The sequence below is a fragment of the Lacerta agilis genome, chromosome 11 (assembly GCF_009819535.1).
Source record: "Lacerta agilis isolate rLacAgi1 chromosome 11, rLacAgi1.pri, whole genome shotgun sequence".
NCBI lineage: Eukaryota > Metazoa > Chordata > Lepidosauria > Squamata > Lacertidae > Lacerta > Lacerta agilis.
Window position 1 is genome coordinate 26,816,643 of NC_046322.1, and position 17,980 is coordinate 26,834,622.

Sequence of the window (17,980 nt, forward strand, 5' to 3'; positions counted from 1 at the left end):
TGTAGGAAGCTCCTGCAACCAATCAGAAGCTGCGCCTCGGTTGTCAAACATTTCGGAAGCCAAATAGGCTTCTGGAACAGATTACAATTGACAACCGAGGTTTAACCGTATATATATATATTTTACAGCTACATCTGGAGGGCCAGAACTTCCCATTCCTGCTTTATTGTTACAAGATTGATACTGCCTTTTTTATGTGTATGCAGAATTACAAAAGAGTTCTATAATGTGTCATGGAGAAGAAAGGTGGCAGGGCAAACATACGCAGGAAGAATATTCTGTGCCTGCCAAACGAAGCATGTTAAAACATTGTGTTAGATACCTTTATTCATTTTTCTCAACAGTGCATGTTTTAAATATAATTTCACTCTTAAAACAGCAAGACCTTAGGGTAATTTGTAAATCTTTATTGGTATTAATACAGAACATTGCTCTTAGATATAAAAGAACTGAATGATGTCACGTACAGTGGTACCTCAGGTTACATAAGCTTCAGGTTACATACTCCGCTAACCCAGAAATAACACTTCAGGTTAAGAACTTTGCTTCAGGATAAGAACAGAAATTGTGCTCTGGTGGTGCAGCAGCAGCGGGAGGTCCCATTAGCTAAAGTGGTGCTTCAGGTTAAGAACGGACCTCCAGAACAAATTAAGTTCTTAACCCAAGGTACCACTTTATAGGCCAATCTCCTCAGTATATAGCAGATATTAGTCATCTATTTAGCTACATCAGGCAAGGTGAGGCAACCACCTTAAGTGGCAGGAACCACAGGGGGCAGCAGATTCCAATGTAGATATTTATCCCCCCCCCCTTGTTCCTGATGTATATCTTCACTCACCCCTTCTTCCCTGGCAGGGAGGGTGGCGCCATTTTGTGGTTTGCCTCAGGTGCCAAAATGTATCGGGCCGGCCCTGAGCCACATGCCAGAAGATTTGCAGTCGTTAAGGTTTTAACATGTGACCTTAGTTTCAGTGAGCAATGGAGATTTCCCTTTTTAAAAGCGGGTACCAAAGCCCTCATACGAGATTAGATGTAAGAAAGATTATTTCAACTACTTGATCAGGTGCACCAGCGAAGCATATTGGAATGGATCAATCATGCTGAGTGGTGAAAGTCATTGTGATCAGCTTCCACAGATGCTACATTGTGAAGTGAACCTAAATATTTGCATAGTTACAGAGTGATATCCATTGGCAACTATCTATTGACGGAAGGAATTGGTCAGCAAAACAGGGAGGGATTTTTTTTTTGTCCATTTCTCCTTCCTGCATAGCACCTCTCAAAACCCATATATTGGGGGGGGGCATAAATCTGCTCTCAGGGGACCCCCACCAACCCTTGAGGCAGATTTAGAGAGGGCATGGAATTTAGGGGTCATTGAAATGGCCTCCTCCCCATTCCACTGGTGGATTATTTCAGTACCATCACTTCTGGATACCACCCACAGTCTGGGAAGCTGAGCAGCTTGAGGAAACTTCAGTCATGATTTATATAAGACTTATTGCTAATTTGTAATGGAAAAGCCAAGTGGATTTCATACATTTCCAGAAGTTACATGTTTGGATTTCACATGCAGAAAATAGTTTTATATTCTTGTATCTTCTTTACGTTTTTCTGTTTCTAATTGGGACTGTAAATAACCCTTTATATATATATGTTAAAAAATTGAATGCTGAATAAATGTTAGCTTAATTTGATCTCCTGTAATATGCATTTAGAGATCACAATGGCATCTCAAGCCTGGGAGAATAAAACCAACAAATATTTTGAAAATAATCTGCTGTTTATCTGAAGTATTTTATTTTTTAAAATTATATAATTGCAGTGATTTAAACTATTCCTATCATGAGAAAAATGTATCTTTCCAAAATAAGTATTCATCTCTTTTAGCTTTCATAAAGAGTGCTATGCTTATGGGGGGAAAATAGAAAATAAAACTTATCCATCTAACATAATGGACACAATCCATATAAAGTTCCAATTAACCCAAGTTCTTTGGTTTAATCCTAAACACATTCACTAGGAAGGAAATTCTGTTAAATGCAGTGAGACTTAATTTTGAGAAAAGTTGCTTAGGATTGGACAATTTTACATGTAAGCATTAAATCTCAATTATTTCAATAGGATTGGAGGATGAATGTTCTCTGAAATGTGTGTACTGCATATAAGTTGGAGTATTCAATAAAAGTGCAGTATATAGCATAGGCGCATTTTCATTTTTAAAAAGTGTTTTGAGATTTATTATACTTCCAACTTGTAATTAATAAATTCTGTCTGATCTTTCCACTGAGTTGTCAATTATACAGTGACATACTTGCTTTTGCATAGACAAAAATGCTAATAATCTATGCTACAGTGCTGGGTTTGAATTTCTGTCTTTTGAAGAGTTCTTTCTGCTGTTGTTCAGATGTTGCTTCTTTCTGCTGTATCAACTCAGCATCCCCTTTGGTCACCCCCCAGGCATCTGGCTTAGACAGTGAGGGGCAATATGGTCTTCCTGAAGCAGGCAACAGATTCTCCCAGTATTCCTTCCTAGCCCTAGGTTAAAAAAGGGACAAATCCTATTCAATATATTTTTAATCCAAGAAGGATACAATACAAGATATTTTACAAAATATTTTAACATGTAAATCAACAGATTGTCAAAGAATAATTTTGGTTGTAAACCTAACAGTGCAAAGGATTGTTTTAATAACTTAATTTAAGGCATTCTACTTTTAACTACTGGTATGTGGGACGCAGGTGGTAATGTGGGTTAAACCACAGAGCCTAGGGCTTGCTGATCAGAAGGTTGGTGGTTTGAATCCCCGAGAGGGGGTGAGCTCCCGTTGTTCGGTCCCTGCTCCTGCCAACCTAACACATCAAAGTGCAAGTACAGGTAGGTAGCCGTGTTGGTCTGCCATAGTCAAAACAAAATCAAAAATTAAAAAAATCCTTCCGGTAGCACCTTAGAGACGAACTAAGTTTGTTCTTGGTATGAGCTTTCGTGTGCATGCACACTTCTTCAGATAAGTAGATAAGTGCAAGTAGATAAATAGGTACTGCTCCGGCGGGAAGGTAAACGGCGTTTCTGTGCGCTGCTCTGGTTCGCCAGAAGCGGCTTAGTCATGCTGGCCACATGACTCAGAAGCTGTACGCCGGCTTCCTCGGCCAATAAAGTGAGATGAGCACCACAACTCCAGAGTCGTCCGCGATGACCTAATGGTCAGGGTTCTCTTTACCTTTACCTTTATTTTTAACTATGGCTCACTATGATGACTCTGATTTTACATACCCATGAAAAAGAGGACCTGTCCTGGAAAAAGAGGACATGTGGCAACCCTAGGATGACTTGCCAGAGGGATTAATAGTGTAATCGTTCAGGCCGGACACAGAGATCCAGCACTGAGGGCCTCTCACGCATAAGGGGGCACATCAGCATTGGGAGTGCTGTATTGTTGATAAATCCCCACCACTTCTCCAAGGATATTGAGACATAAAACCCAAACAAAGCACTGAAATACAGGTGCTTTGGAAAGGGTTATGTGCACATTTCCTAGTTTCTTTTCCTGCTAAGGCCAGGTCAAAAATAACATCGACATATATAATACAGTGAAAAGGGGGAGGGGGGCTAAAATGAACTTTGTAGCCCCAGGAATATGGATAGTAGGTTTCCAGAAATCTCGACTATAGCTTTAAACATTGTTGAATGTTCAAAGGCAGCACATTGTTGAACTTCAAAGGCAACCTATATAATGATTGCCATGTAAGAAGTTTAAATGAGGTTTCAGCACCTCAGACATCCTTCATAACCATGCTCCAGATATATGCTGAACTTTTCTGTGGTCCTATGGCTTAGCTGCAGCAAAAAGGAGGGCAATACCACACAATAACAAAAGAATCCCCAACCTTTTGTTTCAGGGAGGGAGAATATTTGGAAATCTAAGACACTGTTATGAGCACCACAAAATACCCATTTCACAGAATGAAAGTGGTGATGCTCAGAACTGCCCCCACCCTCCAAAAAAAAAAATATCCCCAGGGGCCCAGGCAACATATCTACATACAGCTCAAAACAAAGAAAACACAAGCCCCACCAAAAGAGAAACCTCCTAGCCTGAAATAAAACCCTCATAGGTTTTTTTTTTTTTAATTTAAAAATTGGTAGGGACAGAAGGCCTTGATGGGCACTGCATCAGGCACCCCAGAAGTAGTATGAACAGAACAAGTTTATTATGAAATTGATTTCTAAATGCCCCAACATGTTTGGAGCATGAGGGGAAACTACATAACAGACAAACTAAGAAACTAGTATTCTGATTGAATTCAGTCTCTCTAGCTTTACTGTACATAGCAAATGCTGCCAGCCTAACATGAAAGGGACAACATTTATATCATCAGGAAATCTGAATGAAACTTGCCTGTACAATGGTTGAATAACAGGTACTCTAGGAAACTGGAGGGTATTTAACTCAGTCACTGTATTGATCTAAATGCACATGTTTAGTAATATCCTGCATCCATTACTTCCATCTTGGTGTTTAGGTCTATAAAATTACTGTTCAAAACTGCTTGTGTGCATGGTTTTGTACCATGACATAGAGTTCTACTACTACCAAGTAATTTGCTATATGAGGCAGTGCATTTCTGAAAAAGAAATATATATAGTGGGCTATTTTAGTATCAGAGTTAAAAATATACTTTACCTTGCTCTGACCCATGGTTTGGTATGCATGCTCAATTCGCTCCCCCAGCTGCCATGTTTTTCAGAGGCTTGTGGTAAAAATCCTCTTTCAGGGGCCAGCTCCTCTGCAATTGCTCTGATGTGATATGGTTCAAACCCACAGCACCCTCCAATATATCGAATCCCCAAATCATAGGCCTCTCTTGCATATTTGTGAACATCCCATCTGGATAGAATTCTTGGCTCCAAAGCTGTAATGATATGTAATTACTTTAACTTTAAATATCTGAATATTTGGTGATAAAAATCTGTGCAAAAGACTACCATTGTCATCCAAATGTTTTACAAAATGTGTTTGTTTTCTTTAGACAGCGCTAACCAGGACAGACAACTGTGTATTTATTCACAACTTTTTAGTTTGCAAACAGTTCCTAGACAGCAGCAAAGAGTGAATCAACTTTGGGGAACAGTCTCTTTCCAGGTACCATAAGACAGAGCCAATCTCAACAGCCACTCTTGTGGAGCAAGTTTTCAGTTTCCAAACTGATTTTTCTTAGGTAGGGCTCCCTATTCCACAAAGTGACCTAAACAAAATTTTCAGCACTCTTTTCTAGTTCCAATAATTACCTACATGTTTTCCCAACCAAATGGAACATAACATCTGAAGAACAGGGAGGTTCTAATTTTTTTATCCCCAGTGCAGCATGCAGGGCGGGAAGCTTAAAGCATACTGAGATGGGGATGAAAATGAGTAGCATCCTACTCTCGTGTAGGACCCTGGCAGAGACACATGCCTGAATGGCATGTTCTCTCTCTCCTGGTCAATCGTTTGGGAGCTTCAAAAGCTTTCTTCTGCCCAAACATCACAGCGACTAATGCCAAAAAGCGTCAGTACACTCAGGGATCCACAGAGTCTTCTCAGCTTGTGTAACAGACCTCAGCAACTCAGCATTTTGGCTAATCTACTTTAATTACATATAAACACAAATGGAGCACTGCAACATGGCTCCCTCTCTCTCTAGCATCAGACAGCAAAGAGAAAAGAACAAAGGACAATAGTCCCACTTCACAGAACACAGTAACACAAACATCCTGTCTCCGTCACTTCACATTCTGTGGAATGAAAACATACACAGTCATGTGATAGACAACAATCCCATGACTGTAGACATGGGGAATGAATCTCCAACAATTTGCTGGTCATCTGGGAAGCAGATGGCCCAGTTTCATCCCAGTCCCAGCACAAACATCAAGCCCAGCCCTATAACAGGATGAAAAGAACACCCCCTCAGCTGATCTGCATGTCTGGCCCCTCAGCTGATCTGGCCCTGTCTAATTTTGGGCTTCTGCCCACGTATGAAATGTGACCCCCTGATAGCTTTTTGCTGAGTAATGTGGTCTGTGACCTGAAAAATGGTTCCTATTCCTGCTATAACCATTTACCTGGCGGCAATCTTTAGGTTTAAAAATTTAGACTCTGCCCCTACTGTTTTATTGTTGTATTTTATAATTAATCTAATTGACTATATATCACTCTTGAAATATGAATAGAATGATGGTGCATTTTTTAAAAAATTAATAAATACATTTTATACAATGCAACATGGCTTCAGTTCCAGACCAGCTGTATGCTTTTGAAGGCAATGGTGCTATTTCGAGTACATGTACTGGATATTTGATGTATACTATATACTGCTATTTGATGTGTAAGTGCTATTTTTCCTCGCAGCTTCACACTAAGAACAGCAGCAACAACAAAAGTCTTACCAAAAGGAAATTCCGGTAGATCAATGAACCCCTGCTTCCCACAGTCCGGAGTATGAAAAGCAAGCGGCTGTGACATCAGGTGCGCTTTTAGTTTAGCAGCTGCCAAGCCCTCCTTCATGAGTTTCAGAGTTTTGAGGCAAGTAGCTGGATCAAAATGGCAGTTTACTCCAACAATAGAAGCACCTAAAGAACAAGAAGAAGTGAAGTGTTTCATAATGTCTTTCAATTCAATGTTTTTAAACTAATGTGATCTGTGTATAAAGGGCCCCTTTTGATGTTATGGGGTTGTTGTTTTTTTGGAACTGCATTTTAAATATGCATATATGGAAACAACATAAATAGCAAAGTAGTTATTGTCTTTGAAATGCTGGGAGTGTCAGATGAAAGCATGAGATCCATGGCTTGCAGGGCTGGGCTGAATGTGCTCTAGACCTGGGGTGGGCAGACTTCAAGCTTGAGGGATTGGCTAAATTCCCACCCACAAAACCCAAAGACCATAAGCTGGCACCACATGCAAAATACTAGCTTAGAAAGGAAGGTAAATGTATACCCAGCTCAGAAATTTGGTTGTGTGTGTGTGGTTTTGTTTTTGTTTTTTGCTCACAGTCCTTTCACACAAAAACCCATTCCTGGTTCCTCCCATCCAAAGCTTATTCATTTTAGCCGCCTGATTTAAGTGTGGAATTGTTGGTATTGTAAAGCAACCAAGTATGGGTGTGGGTTACAAGCTTCAAGTAATTTGTGCCAGGATTTGCATCTCGTGCACCTTTTAAGGCAGAATCAAGACATTGATAGCTGTTCCCCACTTGCCTGTGGATGGGGCCACTTGCCTGTTTTTCTGTGCTGCCATAGCTAAAGTGGATGATAGGGTCATTTGTAAAGCACTTGTTAAAATGTTGTTTTAACTTTGAGCCTTAATAATAAAGCAGATTCGAAAATTTAAAATAAAAAGTAGAACTATTTGAGAAATTGGTCCATTAGGGAGAATGAGGCAATCTCTCCCCCCCCCCAAAGCTGGGTCCACTATGATCCAACAGGCCTTCTGCCTTGTCCAGTATTTCCCTATTCAAACATGCACCTACTTTTGCTGTGCTTCTTTCCTCTCATCCCATATCACTAATATTTTAACTTGTCTCACGATGGTTATGTGAAATATAGACTCTTACCAGCATTTACAAGTTTGACAGCACATTCTCCAGGTAATATGCCATGCATATCTCCTTCTGGACCAATACAAAGAGTTGCTGCAACTGGTACCCCAGCTTCTTTTAAGGTTTCAACTGCCCACACAGCTTCTTCAACATGTTCAAAATACTAAAGAAGTAGAAAAAAGGGGGGGAGTTCAGAGCATAATACTACCTTTGGTGTGAAAATGTGACAAAAACAAACAAGAGACTAAAAGAAAAAGTACTTTTAAAAAAATAAAAAACTTGGGGTATAATGCAACCCCCCACCCACTGACAAAAGGGCTTTGTGGAAGGTCAGAGCCATCGTTGCATCTACACATGGTGGCTATGGTGAAACGGAGGTGAATACGATTAGCCCTGATCAGACTAGCACAGTGATTGACTCCATTCGGGGCCTGATGCTTAGCTCTGCTCCCTCCCCACCTTTGGAATGCTCTATATTTCAAGGCTTTCTGCTGCCCTCTAATGGCAAGAAGAATACCACCAGTGGGCCATTCATCTACACTTTCAGTGGCCAGTGGGAGGCTGGGTCAGTTGGCAGACACCTTTGCTGAAGCCAGCGCTTCCCCTTCCTAGCCCAGTGGAGAGGAAAATGAGGATCCCTGTTATTTTCTAAATATTCAAAACTTTCCCTCCCAAAATTGCATTTGCTGAGTATATTTCATCATATACGAAACTCCTTTGTACCTCAGGGTATCTGTTTAAGGGTTCTACCAACCTATTTACTGAGCATCTATCCTGATTTGTTCATGTAAAATTTGTGTGGAGGCTATATGACAGTTTATTGAGCATTCGTTCAGATTTGTTTGTGCAGAGGCTAGGCCCAAGTCATTGTTATCCCACAGCTTCCAGCATTTGGGGGTGGGTGGGTTGGTGGCTGAGGGGCACATGGCCCCGGCACAAATTTCTGCGGGGGTGTCCCGCCCCCTCCCCCACTCTGGCTCTGGCACTCTTGGATGCAACAGATTTTCAAGATCCATTTCAACAGGGGTTTAGTCCCGATTTTGGCATGCCTTGGTCACTCTTTGGGGGCAGGTGGGTTGCAAATCTGCAGAGCCCCATTGTGCAAGCAGCTTTTCAATTCACACAAACTCCGGATACGAACCTATCACAAAAGCCGTTTCCCCCATTATCACCACTTGCTGTTTCCTTAGTGATTGCATTTACCTCTGCAATTAAGAAGTCCACATTCTTTTTGGTAAAAACCTCTAGCTGCTTTCGAAAGATTGATTTAACTTCAGCTTCACTCTTGCTGCTTAAGTATGAAGGGGTTTGGCTGACGCCTCCAGCCACCAAAGCATCCCCTTCTTGAGCCACTTCTTTTGCAATATCACAGGCTGCTTCGTTTACTTTCTTGCCCTGATAATAGGGAAATAGCATTAGTACGGACTTACACCATACACATACCTACACTTTCATTGTAGGAAAAATGAATACATGTTACATATGTTGTCCAGCTTAGACGCTTCACATTTTACCAATCATCACAGTACAATTTCATAAGGTGGTGGTTTTTATTAGTGGACAGCATAAAGGATTTTACTGAGTGTGCTGCTGATCTACCTGTGCAAACCCAGCAGTGCATTTCAGTTCCTGCAGCCTAAGGTTCTGAAAAGGGCTCTTGGAGAAATGCAACCTACAACTTGCATGTTTGATCACAGAATTATAGAGTTGGATGGGACCTGGAGGATCATGCAATCCAACCCCCTGCAATGCAGAAATCCCCTTATGGGAATAGAACCTGCGACCTTGGTGTTATCAGCACCATGCTCTGACCAACAGACCTTTCTAGCCTACCGCTTTGTCCATCATAGCTAGTAACACCTGGCTAAAGGGAACCAACAAGACAGGCAATGGGATGATGAATGCTCAAGACAGGATGTGGTAGTGAGACCACTAGTAGGGGAGGGGGATCCCTGGAGACAGATTATTGACTAATTATTGACTAGCCTCCCCATTTGGGGGCAAGTTGCTTCAGCATGTGGTGTGGTGGCACATCTCCAGGCATTCCTGATTATCTGGTTCCATTTCACTCTGCTTTCTTTCCTGGGTTCATAAACTGCCTCAGGTCTCCCTGGATAACAATCTACACCAGGAGATGGATGACGGGGTGTGACCTTGTTAATTTTCTAGGGCTTCTCAGCAGGTTTCAATACTAATTGTCTATGGTCTTCTTTAGGAACACCTGTCTAGATTGAGAACTGGAAGTTTCGTATTGCTGTGGCTTCATTCCCCTCTACAGAAATTGCAGAATGCACAAAAAGCATAAATTTCCTACAATAGAGACACAAAACTTTTATTCCTGAGTATTCTAAAGCTTTCCAATATTAGAAACGCTGGGGAAAGCAGCAATATTCATTTTTATCACAGGCTTTTATGGGCATTTCCTGTCTGGGTTGGAAACTGGAGATTTTGTATTGCTTCATTCATCTCTACAGGAAGATTTCAGAAGATGTTGTGGCAAACTCCTGCTCCACCCATGATGTTTATATTATGTGATGCAACAGGACTCTCTCATCTCCTATGCTATTTAATATTAATATGAATCCACCAAGCCTTAGCCTAACCTATTCAGAAGGATTGCCAATTAAGACACTAAATGAAGAATTAAATGTTCCCCAATACTGGACCTGTCGTATTGCCACACTCTAAAGTGCAAGTTAATGCCATTCTCCCTTTCTGCTGTACCAGCACTATTCAATGTTTGCCTGCTTCAGTTTTTGGGTCCAAAATAGTATCTTCAGAAGTCCCAAAAATATTTCCTGAAAATAACTCCTAATCACAACATAAATATAGTTCGCCTCTCTTTGCTGCCACTGAGCCAGCCTGCTTCTGTTTTGGCAAAAGCAACTAACCAACCAACCAACCAACCAACCAACTAACTAACTAACTAGGTCTTCATTAGTAGTCCCACCCAGACAGTCGGGAATCATGCAGCAAATGTCATTTCTTCTGTTACTCCTGGCAAGCAAAGTTAATGCAGAGTGAGGACTTGTGTGATCCTAACCAACTACCTAAAAATAGGCAAATGATCCTTAAAATATTGAAAAGGAGAGTGCCTCTAAGTGTTGACAAAAGTGTCTGTATCTCTTCTCTGCCTCCCTCCCCACACTTTGGTTCTGTCCTGACATTGTTGACATGTTCCCAAGTGAGAGATTTAAAAGCACCTGAGGAAAATATATGGGGGGGGGGGTGTTTTCAAGTCTGAAAGGTAACCACAGTGTTACAATATCTCTAAGGAGGAGCAAAGGACAAACTGGCCTCCAACTTTAGTTTCTAGATAAAAAAATAATAACTAGATTTTACTGAAAAATCAAACAGAAACATTCTTCTTGGCTATTCATGTCTTGCACATAATATTATTACACACTGTAAGGAGTTACTTCTGTATATGTGTATACAAACTTTTCTTTGTCACAATTAATTGATAAATTTAGCCCTTGTCAGCTCCTGTTTTCCACAGTATTAAACTATTAAACAACTTGAAAGTGCTTTGTGAGAAATAACTACAGTAGGAGTAACTAGCTTGCCTCTTTCATCTGACAGGCGGTTGCGCCTGTATTTTTTTGGAAGGTAATCCAGGCAGCATCTCTGTCATGCCATTTCAGTATACTAAATCTTCGTATATTTTATTTTTATTTGAATTTTTAAATCTACATCTTTGATTTAATGAGTTAGGTCTTGCAAAGATGACCCATGTTTCTGTGTTGAGATCATGTAACTCTGCTTGTTTGTCAATAATAATAATAATAATAATAATCAGTTGAAACTACTCACAGAATGTTTATCGGCTACATAGTTCCCCCTGTTTTCTAATTTGTCATCACTGGCATAAAAGGTGAATGTCTGTAAAACATTTGATCCAGCCCTGAGGAATTCTCGATGCAGCTGACGAACTGCAAAATGTTTAAACAAAACAAAGAGTCAAACAAAGAGTTAATATTGTGGCAGCAGCTCCTTTTACATGGTATTGCCTTATCATGTTCCATTTTAGGACCTACACATAGTGATTTGCTTCATTTTTAACAGAGTTGTTATACTGTTAAAAAGAAACACTCCCATTTATATATTAATAAAGGGTATGCGTATTTAATCAATTAAAAAATCTGCACATTAATTTCCCAACTTGCAATTGGTACATGATTAATGCAAAGGGCATCTGAGACTATTAAACCATTTCACTTGTAGACTGGACAAAATTGGATTTGAACCAGGAAGGTTTAAGGCTCATCTCTATTGTAGAGGTATCTTGGGAAAGCAAAATCACTTTCTCTCATCCTCTTTTTCCTGCCTGTAAAATAAGAACAATGCTGACTTGAGTGTTTTGAAAAACTCTGCAAATTAGAAGTATAAATAAATAGGATTCATATGATAATAACTGATGAAAAACTTCCAGGTAGATCTGAAGTTGCAAAAGAAAGACACATTCTTTCCTTTCCTTAGAACAATATCCAGTGTTATCCAAGCAGATTTCCTCTTCTTCTCTTTCCCTCTGCAGCCTCCCCCAAATTGCTCTAGAGGGTCCACAACCCTACACAGCAGTTTTAGTAGGCATGTAAGGAGCTGCATCAGGAGAAGAGGAAGGGGAAGTCCTGTTGCATGGATAGAAGTTTGCTCTCCACTACTGGATATTGTCTTTAGCCAATTTTTCCTTAGTCTACTGGTGCAATATGCAATAGCATTTTTAACAGGCAGTGTATCAAAAGTAGATTTTAAATGGGAAATGTGCCACCCACAACTACAATGCATTTATAGAGACAATAGAGCACAGATAGCCAATGCAGTGTCCTCCAGATGTTACTGGATCCCAACCTCAATTGGCCGTAGTCAGCATGACCAAAGGTCAAGGATGATAGAAGTTGTAGTCCAACAACTTCTGCAGGGTAACCATGTTGGTATCCCTGCAGTGCAAGATACTTAATGTACACAGGTAGGCCACTAATTACTTCTACTCATCGCCTCATTTAGGAAGCATTTTCTGCCACAATAAAAAGGACTTAATTCCAAGCAAATGTGTTTATAATTATGATGCCAGAATAGCTATCTCAAATCCCACAACAGTTACTATGCAATAACTGGCACCATCCATACTCTAACCAAAGGCAAGAAAAACAGGCTCTATTTCTTCACTTTAAGACTGTTGGGTTTCCTATCCAGTTTCAAGGTCACATATGACACTACACTCTCTGTCACCCCCCCCCATTTTGACCCATACAAATGTAATTTAAGAATGATTTAAGGTCACATCTATTTCACACTTAGAACACTGTTTGCCTGACTGGTATGGGACTTTCGCAATACAGTACACCCCAGTTGTGAAATAGTTGTTTATTGCATTTTTTAAATCCTGCCTTACTTTCAAGGAGTTGGAGTGATACATGGAAAATTGCAGTGTTGGACAGAAATAGCAGCATCAGGCTTAATTTCACTCTCCCCATACTGTGGCAGGGACAGTTTTGTCTTTCAAGAGGTACAGGTTTTGCCAAATGATTTTGAACATAAAGCTACTACTGAAAATGGTAACAGAACACCTAGTATTTGACACCATCAGGTACAAACAATGTGGTGGCGTACTACTGTTCACCTGACCTCCTGTTAGTTGCATCACTGCTGCTTACCAGGAGGTAGAGGAGTGAAGCGCTGGCAAAGCCTGCATGGTGCAAACGTAGAGGCAGAGCCAAGCCAATACTCCCATTAGCGCATTTGCACCATAGCCACCAGCCCGCTCCCGGTAAATATCAACAAAGCAATGACGAGGTCAGGTGAGCAGTGCCGTCCCACCACACTGTCTGCTACTATAGAAGCAGAGGATAACCAAAAGACCACTGATTACATTAATATGGCTTTTTGTGATTATCACAGTATTTGCTTTCATCCCCTTGTCTTTGTAAATCCAGGACCCTATCTTCAAAGACCTATAGATGCCTTCAGACACAGGAAAACAAACAGTATACTTTAAATCCTTATTTTAAGGCAGTCCCAAAACTGCAAAAATATAAAAAAGATTAAATATTACTGATACAATGTTAAAGCAATATTTCTGTAATAACCAGTTCAAAGTGTCATAAAATACAAAATCAGGTATAAATCAGAAAATGTGCCCATTAAAGAGCCCATTAAAATTTGTTGAATAGAACCAATTTTCATTGGCCTGTGCATTGTGCCCAACAGCCCCTATTTAGCTAAAGTGGACTATGATTAAGTCCATTGAATGAAATGGGATGTGAACTAAATTCACCTGACTTATTCTACTGATTTCAAGGGGCATAAAGCACAATCCTCTACAGCCTTACTCATTGTATTTAATGATGTTTACTCCTTAGTAAGTTTGTTTAGGATCACAGCTTTTATCATGACTAACTTTATCAAGCATTGGGGTCAATGTGCATTCTACAACTGGGAATTTTACACAGTTCACAATGTATACATTGCAGATTAAGCTAACCTGCTTCTGGGTGTTCTAGTGCAGCTTCTGGAGTCCAAGGTCCAGCTTTCACATATCCCCTCTTTTCGAGAGCAAAGACAAATCCTCCATCACCAATCACAATTTCTCCAGCATCTAGACGTTCAAGAATACCCTAGAAGAAGAACAGCAACTACATACAGTAGTGTTCATATAATGTTTTAGAACATTCAGCTAAAATGTCTCCAAGCAACTTATATCTGAAAACATATACATAAATACATTATATCATAGGGAGACATTAACATTTCATACAACATATAAAGTTAAGCCGCTGCACTTAAGTGATCTTCCTGGGGTGCAAGCCTGGGCAGTGTGTATGGAGGTCCTGGGATGTCTAGACAAGACCCCACTTGTTGGTGTGGTCCAAAGGAAAGCAGAGCAATACGTTTGATTCCAGCAGGGCAGCAGGAGTTGCCAGAAGGAGGCATACAAAGCACCATCCACTAATCTTAAGACTCCATAATGGATTTGTGTGTAGGGTTTACTCCTTAGCCTTATCTTCTCCACAAGATATCACACAAGGCAGCAGAGGTTTAGGATGAGAGTTTTCGTTCTCTGAAAGTAGATGGGCTACTTTCCCAGGTCGATGAACCCCATATGCCCCTAATTTCCCTCTACAACATATGCAGAAGCCGCCTTCTTGACTGCTGGACCCACTATTGATCTTGTCTGCTCAATCCTCCACAGTCTATATTTGCATGTAAGGGAAGTCCCTAACTTGCCAAAGGTTTGAGACTCATTGGCTACCCCCATCTGTGTGCTGGGTTCACAGAGCACAATTTAACTTGCAATGGACTAGCTACTTTGAATCTGCATGACAAAAACTACAGGAAATATGTAGAGGGTCACATTCCGCTTCCAGGACGGAAATTACCCATTCCTGATTAAGAGGACTAATGAGACCCTGCTAGGTCAAAGGAACACAATCTGCACCCTTCTTGGCACTTCATTATCACCAATGCACTTCTTGGAAATCCTCTCCAGTTAAAGTCTGAAGAACCATTACAACAACTTCATATATTTTTTATTAAAAAAATATTTCTACAAAATATTTTACTACTTTGTCTATAGATACATATCTGGTAATAATTATGGACCTAAAAGGAAAAACAATACTTGCATTCTGTAAAATACCTAGTCTGGAGGTGATTCTTACCACTGACGGCATTTATAGTATATCATACTAACACCTCTTAGGCGACCAGGTAGACTTGAATCTATTTGTGCCCTATATTGGTTTTTAAATTAAGTCTCATCTATCTAGCTCAGAATTTTCTACACTGACTGGCAGTGGTTTGCAGGATTTCAAGGAGTCGTCTTTCTTAGTCTCACTTGGATATGCTGGGGATAGAAGCTGGGGCCTTTTTCATGCAAAACACATGCTCCTATACTAAGCTATGCCCTTCCCTAAAATAACGTGAAATTTTGGGTTATTACTCCCTTATGTGCTTGATGGCAGATCCTGTTCAAAGTATTATTTCCCTTTAGTATGTAATGCTATTTATTAGGAAAGTTTGCTGACAATTGCTTGGGGTGCCATCTGAAAGGCTCTTTTTGTGATCCCTCAGTCATGGTTAACTGAAGCATTAGTGACAGCTGTCCTGTGTTTCTTTTCATAGCTGCAGTGACAGTTGCTGTTAAATCTCAGACTGACCTCTCCCTAAATGTCTGTGCCCCCTTTTTATTAACTGCTTCATGATTTACCAGACCTGCTTCATAAAACTCTGCTTCTGAAGTGAAGACAGTGTGAATTGAGTCTAACAGTACACATGTTACACACTACACTTGCCCATACGTTCTAGGAACATATAATCTGGACGCTAACATTTTTTAAACAAATCTGATAGGTGATGCATTTCCCTGTCACCAAAAAGTTCACCCTTCCGTTAGGAAACAGCTGTTCCGGAATGGGGCACATTGCCTTTCTAGCTTAAGTAAAAGCTTTACAGAAAGTTCCACCTAATGCTCTGGCAGGTGTTAGTCACCCACATATGCAAATACATATAAACACTTGCAGAAAAATAGTTCTCTGCTACAGCAACATGACAGTGTCTCTCATTCTTAGTTCTATGCTTCTTTTTCTCCTTCACTCTCTGTGAGGCTTTTTGGGCAGCATGATTCCCAACACAATCTTTCTAAATCTAAACAGTATCACAATATAACCTCCTGCCCAAGCATTGCTTACACTTCTCTTCATTTTCCATGCTTTGTATGCCCAAATTTTCCACTGTAGTCAAATATTTTTGTTCTTCTATCCATAACATGGCCCAGATTTACCTTTCTTTCTCCATTAACACTGCCAAAATCATGGCCTCTGAGCTGCTTATTGTGTTGACTGCTGCTACATTTTTATCTCTGTCTTTCTGAACACTATCTAGTATCATATGCTAGATTATCTATTTTAATAAAAGCTGTATTGATAAGATCAAATAATATATTTCTCCAGGTTTTCCCCCGCATGTGACTTTCCTTCAAACATATAACTTCATAGCTATGCACACATACATACTCCATTCTCCAACAGGCATATTATCCATAGGTCTAATATTTAAGAGTACTTTTACCTCTCCTGTTAGGTTTTAGTCATTTACACGATCAAGCAACAGTAACACAAATATTTAGATAAATTCCTTTGAAATCACACGGAGTAACGTTTATGAAAGCAATTAACAATGAGTCTTCTTGTGAAGCTTTCTAATGACAATGAAGATTCATATCTGCGGGACTGCAAATGTGTATATTCATAGCATAGGAAGTGAACCAACAATTCTGACTGATTACATTTTTATGCAGAATCCTGGCCAAAGCGTGTAAAAAGTATCTATCTAAATCAGTATCACATTCAGTTGTTCCAAATGCAGAAAACACACTTTGCTATCATACTGAACATTCCCATAGCAATGTGAATAATCAGATTTATATATATATACACAAAATGAATGAAAAGTCCTGGGATATAAAAAAATTGTTAGAACCAGGTGCCTCTGGCTTCAATACGCCCCCTGGCTTACACTCTACAGAGTCTAGGGCAGCTGAGATAGTTAAGGGTGTAGATCAGTGGTTCCCAACCTTTTTTTGGGCATGCCCCAGCTAAGCATCTCTAAAATCCTGATGCCCCCCCTATATAATTATTATCCGAAAAGTGAACTCCTATTCACGTGGAGGAAGCCTAAAAGGCCATTCATTGTTAATAACTCATTCTCGAATTGCCCTCCTTAAAAATCAAATTGCCCCCCTGTGGGGCGTGTGTGCCCCACGTTGGGAACACGGGTGTAGACCGAGATGTCTATTTCTATATCTCAACTCGTGCAGCGGACTTTCACCCTTGACCCTCTTGAAGCCCCCAGGGTCTGCCTATTACCAAAGCCCCAAACGACTCTTCTCTCTCGCTCACAACTTTTCTATTAAAGCACCGTTGTTCTTTTTCTCAATGACGCCTTGCAGGAGATAATCGACCACCTCTTGCCCGAAGACTCCGAAGACAGAGAAAGGTTTCTAAGCTTGACGGCTCTATTATACCTCGGGGCTTCTCTTCACAACAAAACCAAGCAAGCAAGACCCCCAAGCAGCCGGCGGCTTTACCTTCTTGTTTTTCGGGGTCCCTCCAATAGGTGCCATGATTCAGCGCCCTGTCGATACTGTCGGGAACTGCACTTCCCCTTCTCTGCTGCCGAGACAAACAAACGCAGCGCGCCCCAGCGAAGAGGCACAGGGAGCGTTGCAAACCGCTCGCGCGTTTTATATCCTTGGGAAGGGACGGCCGGAGGTGGGTGGATCCTGAGCTGGAAGTCGATTGGGGGAAGAGGCGTCTCTATATAGCTGCGTTCGCCCGGGCAAGACCGTGCTCGGACTTGTTCCTTTATGCGAAGCATGGGCGTACCGAAGGGGGGCAGGAGG

The 17,980-nt window shown here is 40.7% G+C and overlaps 1 protein-coding gene across 1 annotated transcript; it reads right to left on the reverse strand.

Annotated features, from left to right (window-relative positions):
- Positions 1–1,665: 1,665 nt before the first annotated feature.
- Positions 1,666–17,768, reverse strand: LOC117054705 (betaine--homocysteine S-methyltransferase 1). The gene is made up of 8 exons (XM_033163712.1): positions 17,666–17,768; positions 14,063–14,195; positions 11,395–11,513; positions 8,785–8,976; positions 7,597–7,744; positions 6,431–6,613; positions 4,686–4,914; positions 1,666–2,538 (listed from the first exon to the last, which is right to left on the reverse strand). Exons 1-8 carry the CDS (start codon positions 17,699–17,701, stop codon positions 2,346–2,348), a joined length of 1,233 nt encoding a protein of 410 aa, XP_033019603.1. The 5' UTR covers positions 17,702–17,768; the 3' UTR covers positions 1,666–2,345.
- Between the last annotated feature and the right edge of the window lie 212 nt (positions 17,769–17,980).